This window comes from Pisolithus orientalis (genome assembly GCF_024613125.1).
Source record: "Pisolithus orientalis strain OTSU chromosome Unknown F5J12scaffold_24, whole genome shotgun sequence".
Classification (NCBI taxonomy): domain Eukaryota; kingdom Fungi; phylum Basidiomycota; class Agaricomycetes; order Boletales; family Pisolithaceae; genus Pisolithus; species Pisolithus orientalis.
In genome coordinates this window covers 115,407-121,504 of record NW_026260805.1, presented here as the reverse complement: position 1 = coordinate 121,504, position 6,098 = coordinate 115,407, and the positions used below count along the sequence as shown (strand labels likewise).

The window sequence follows — 6,098 nt, the reverse complement described above, 5'->3', positions numbered from 1 at the left end:
TGAGGTAGCCTACAGATATTTCTACAATGAGATCATTCTCATCAGAGAACCTGTGTGGTCAGTCTACCATGAGAGCATCCCAAAGCACCTGAATGGGCTCAATCAGTGCCTCTGTAATCCAAGGGTTCTCTCTCATTCCAATATATTTCCACAGGATGGGTATGAATTGTGTGACAAAGATGTGTTGAGATCCTGCAGGTAAGTCCAGATTGGAAGGGGCCTGACAAGACTTGGAGGATGTTACTGCATTCATGATGACAGATGACTGGGAATGATGTTTTTGTGGTGCACCCAGTATGACCTTTGCAGTGGGCTGCTGTTGGGGGTTAGTGTAAATCATGTAATACTATGAAGATGGATAGAGCATACTGGCATGCAATTACTTCCAGAGCTTTATCCTGTCTTCTTGAAGGAGCCTGCATTGTCATGCTCAATGGCTGGTCAAAGGAATCATCTTTGTAACTGGGCAAACCACCAAAGTTAAACTCAGCTGGGGAGGTGGGACAACCCTTTGAATGGAAATGTCCAGAGAGTGTTGTTTCCCATTGAGACAAGTAACTGATGGGCTGGGCAGATGACTTTGATTGTCTGTTGGCTTTGCTTGAATGGAATTCAGGTTTCAGACCAATTGCCAGTGGTGTCTTTGGTGTACAATTGACAGTGGCTTGAGTGTCAGCCATGCCTGAGTTGTGTTTCTTGGCAGTCAGGCTGAAATGACCAGGATTGTAAGCATATAATCATTGTAACAGTAGGAACTGTCTCACCCAAGCATCATCCCTCCAGCAGGTGCCTTGCATTTCTCTCTGCTGGATGTGCCACTATAGGTCTCAGAGTCAATGGATTGGCATGCTTGCATAATGCCTTCATGTGTGGCTTTGACTAGCTTTGTTCCCATTTTGGAAGCTTCCATGAGTGGGTGCCTATCACTGCCATTCTCCGCACTCTTGTCATCTTCATTGTCTTCCTCTTGTCCCTCTTGTTCCTCTGGCTCAAAGTCCGATCCACTTGGACTTGATACACCATCTACACCATCAACAGGAAGTAAGTTCCAATTATCTTGCTGGTAGGACAGTTCTACCTTGGTCAACAATGTTAACTAAGCCATCTTCTAGATCTTGATGTACCATGGCCCATCCACCTGTCTTGGAGTCCCCTGATGGTGGAGTCTGTTTCTTCTTTGAAAAGGCAGAGGTAGGTTTCCTGAATCTTTTTGTCTATCCTGTGTTCTTACAAGTGAGATTGTCTTCGATTGATGCAGCATGTTTGATACCTACTTGAATGTAAGCCTGCCATTGAATGTTGGCCACTGCCTTTGCAGCCTTTTCTGCCTGGATGATCTCTGTTGTCTGCCATGGTGCAGGTAAGTCAGGAATTCCAGGGTGTGCATTTTTATTAGATGCTCAGGTGCTGATAGAATGCAATTGCTGGCTACTTATGGTCTGTAGGTTCACAGTGTAGTTAGACAAATTCCATGAGGTAGGCAAGGGCCTCTGCTTTTTATGCCTCAGCCACATGTTTATTGGGACTGTGCAGTTCATTTTGACATATGTACTCCAATGACAGTTCTTATCATTGCACAGTATTACCTAGTCATCACAACTCAAACATCACAAGTCAGTTCATGCCCTGCCATCTGTCACATCGACCATTCCATCACCATCCCTATGTCTGTGGATTCAGAGGGTGTGCCAAGATGTGTATGACATGTGGGGGGCTCAAGCATCATGTTCAGCAATCACATCACCCAAGTGTTTGACAATCACCATCCCCTTAGCTACTGGCTGGTGTTGATGACTGGGAGAATGTGGATTACCCTGATGATCCAAGTGGGGACAAGAATGTTAACTTTATTAGAGTTGAACTGCAACAGCCAGGCCAGTGCATGGTGTCTTATCACCCCATACTTGATGGTAAGTTTCATGCTATATTATTATCACTTTCTCATACAGTGGTCCATTTCAGGTACTTCATGTGATAGAAACAGGCAATATCTGCCACTGAACTCTCTGCCCACCCTGAGACCAAGACAATTGCCAGATGACTTCTCTCCATATGAGAGTAGGGTGGCATTTGAGTTTGCAGAATTTCTGTACTGACATGAACAGATGTCAGCATTGAAGATCAATGAACTTCCAGGAATCATTGCCACACTCTATAATGAGGACCCCCCCTTCTCCTCACACAAGCACCTCTATAGTACTATTGATGTGATGATACATGGTGATGTGCCAAGGAAATCATTCTCAGTTAAGTATTCAGGTGCCATACCTGACAATCCACCTTCCTGGATGATGGCTGAGTATGATGTATGGTTTCATGATCCCAAGATTGTCCTTGAGCACCAACTGGCCAACCCCAACTTTGATGGCAAGATCAACTATGCAGCAAAGGTTGTGATCAATGAGCATGGGTGCTCTCACACCCCAAAGGTGTTGTAGACATGGTTACAGCTGACTCTGCCTAACTCATCAATGAGTTGCACACAATGCCCATGCCATGCAGATGAAGACTAAAGGCCTCATGTGTAGAAAGACTGCTGGACATATGCAGTCATCCTTTGCACAAGAATGAGTTATCAGTGCTAAAGAGAAAAGAGGAAGCAAGTTAAGCACACATTGAAAGTTTTTAGTGCCTGTGTATGGCATTCCAGTTTTTGTCATATCTCCACCATTTCCAAAGATATTGGTTCCATTCTGACACTTGCTTGAAGTGCTCAGCCACATGATTCTGCCTTCCAAATTTGGAGAGGATCGTCACACCTTACACATTTCTACAACACTCCATCTGTCAGACACTCATTTCACTAAGTCCATCAGAAATGGCCATCTCTTTGTCAATCATCTCACTTGTCTCATTTTCCAGAGACAGTGGCTATGTATACCTGCCAGGCATCCCCACCAGCTTCCATCCTGAAGCCCCCTGGTTCATTCCATCATCATCAGCCCCATCCCATCCCATGCAGCTTGGTCAGTGTGTTCTCCTCATCAGTATGACTTCCAGAAGGATGTTCTTTGGTTGCCTCAGGTCTGTCACTCAGTTAGAAAGGCCTTATGTGGTCATTTCAGTCTCCCCTCTTAATGAAGCATATGGATCATTCCTCCCTGCTCCCTGCACCATCTTCATTCCAATCTCATCTGTCACTCTCCCTGCATTGTGACAGCTGCAGCATAATCTACTGTTCTCCAGCCTCCCTGACCACATCCATGATGAGTATGATGTGCATCTTGCCTTCTTACTGCAAGATCCAGCAGAAGATGTCCCCCCTTCTCCTCCTCCATCAGAGCCCCATTCATGAAGCTTTTGTTAACTTCACTGAGAGGATGAAAGGGTGGAAGAAATGATTGCTTATGCTCCCATTGCCCCACAGACCCCCAACACCCTAGCCCTTTGATGCCTGACCCATGCCCTTCAATTCTGGAATTAATACTTCCCTATCTGGAAACACTGTCCATCTGTCATGCCATCTTTGGGTCTAATGATGTCTTGGCTGAGATCTGACTTGCATTGCCACTCCCCTAAAGTGATATCAGTGTGCTTACTCAGTTTCTGACATTATTTGACTCATTCTGTAATATTTTGACTATCCTTGACTTGTTTATTGCCAATACTTACCAATCTTCTTTGCTTGCTTACTTTTCATTTCATGCTTACTCATCATGATCACTCAGTCCTTACTCATTACTCACCAAGCATTTGTGCCTCATTCATCATAGGCTGTGCTCCCCTCACAGTATATAAACCCCCATGTACTTAGCTACCCAAGAAGCATTCCAGAAGCATTCCAGTCAGTCAGTTCAGACATACCTCATCATCAACAGTTGAGGCTCCACAAAGGGGTCTATCTGTCATCATTTGCCATCCTTGGTAGTTGAGGCTCATTTGGAAGGGTCTATCTACCATCATCATTATCTGCAGTCTCATCTGTGCTTAGTCAGCAACTCTTGCTTGGTCATTCTTTCACTCCTGTGTAACTTGTCCTTGACTTGTGGCAGGAGCATGTCCTAAAGATCAACACTCCAGAGTAATTTCAGCTGAAGACTTTCACTCTGTTCAGCATCCCCATCCAGTCATCATTCATTCCTCTACTCCTGTATAACTCATTGATGACTTGTGCCAGGAGCACTCCACTTGAAGCCCCCACCCCACATTAGATTTCTTCTGCCCTCCAGGTTCCATGGAGGTACACCACCACTTTCTCTTTGTTGTCTTCAGTGTTGGTTTTGTTTGGTTTTCACCACATTTTCACACTTTGACTCACAGTGCCAGGAAGTATGTGACTTGATGTCAGGCCAGTGGGTGTATGATCAGTCCATGAGTATCACACCTTCAACTCTTACTACCTTGTGAGCTGACCATACAAACAAACTCAGGAACTTATTGCAGAGGACCCTGAGATGCATGGTGCAATGTTTGTGCTGGTGATCCTCAGCAGTGATAAAACCACTGTGTCCATAGGAACAGGCCATAATGAGTACTATCCCCTCTATACTTCCCTTGGAAATGTCCACAATAATGTCAGGTGAGCACATCACAATGCAGTATCCATTCTTGCATTTCTTGCCATTCCTAAGAGTAAGTGATTCTGCTATTATGTTAAACCTTACTGATCTTGTTTGGGACAACCAACAAGGCTCACAGATGTGACACAGGTTTCCAGCACTTCTGTCACCAACTCTTCCACTCTTTGATTGCTGCAATATTAGATTCTTTGAGACCCTATATGAGCAAGCCTTTAGTTACCTTATGCCCAGATGGGCATTATCATTGAGTCATATACAGTCTTGGCCCATATATTGCAGACTATCCAGAGCAAGTGCTCCTTACTTGTATTGTGCAGAGGTGGTGTCCTTAGTATTATTTCCCTCACATATGGTAGTACACTCAATACTCATACTATGACCATCTCAGTTGAACTGCACAGAACACTGACTTAGATGGTGGAGGTGGCCAACACTCAAGGGAGCTTTCCAAAGCACTTGTTGATGTTCTGGACCCATGAGCCTTGTGGAATGAGTATGGAATGTTACAAGACATCATCGTAAGTCCACCAAGCTTTTGCCACCTTTAAGTTACTACACTCAATGCTTCAAACTCTGTAGCCTTTTACTTCACATTTCCCTCATATGGATATACATGAACTCATCACCCCAGATCTCCTCCATCAAGTCATCAAGGGTGGCTTCAAGGATCACCTCATCAGTTGGGTTCATGAATACCTGGAACTTGAACATGGGAAGCAGGGGGCTGCCAATATTATGGCTGATATTGATCATAGGTAGGTGATCTGACTCTGCCAATGGCCTGACACTTGTTTAAGTTGTATGCTTGTCCAGAATTGCAGCAGTACCCTTGTTCACAGACCTGTGACAGTTTCCAGAGGGCCACAAGTTCAAGCAATGGACTGGTGATGATTCTAAGGCATTAATGAAGGTAGCATTGTCCTCAGTAGCATATTGGTTGGTCTCACACATTACTTACCTGCAATCACTGGGCATGTACCTCCAGCCATGGTGTGCACATTGAGCGCTTTTCTCAACTTCTGCTATCTCATGCAATGATCCATCATCAATGAAGACACACTCAACACTATTGATGATTCAGTACATTGCTTTTGTCAAGAACACACAATTTTTGTAACTACTGGCATGTGTGACCACCTCTCCCTCCCCCATTGACATGTGATAGTTCATTACCATGAAATAATCAAACTGTTTGGTGCTCCAAATGGTCTGTGCTCATCAATTACTGAGTCAAAACATATCAAGGCCATGAAGGAACCCTGGTGCTGTTTGAATAGGTTTGAAGTACTTGGTCAGATGCTTGTGACCAACCAATGACTTGATAAACTATCTGTGGTGCACAGGTACTTCACAGAGTATGGAATGTTAGATGGGCTGATTCTACTGTCTGGGATGGATATTCTGAGGTTAGCTGATGCTGTGCATTTTGATGATGAAGATGGGGAGGTGGATGATGACCTGGTGATGTATGTTGTTAAACTTCCAGCTTGTCCTGGTACACTTTCTTTCATCTATGTGTAATACATCATTCAGACATTGGGCATATAGAGTACAATGTTTCTGGGCCTGTTTCTCATG

The 6,098-nt window shown here is 44.4% G+C and overlaps 1 protein-coding gene across 1 annotated transcript; it reads left to right on the top strand.

The window, feature by feature from the left end:
- Window positions 1-1,125: 1,125 nt before the first annotated feature.
- Window positions 1,126-2,438, top strand: F5J12DRAFT_894591 (uncharacterized protein; the record flags this gene model as incomplete). The annotated part of the gene is made up of 4 exons (XM_051747753.1): window positions 1,126-1,191; window positions 1,775-1,910; window positions 1,963-2,058; window positions 2,113-2,438. 4 exons carry the CDS (start codon window positions 1,126-1,128, stop codon window positions 2,436-2,438), a joined length of 624 nt encoding a protein of 207 aa, XP_051598046.1.
- Window positions 2,439-6,098: the final 3,660 nt, after the last annotated feature.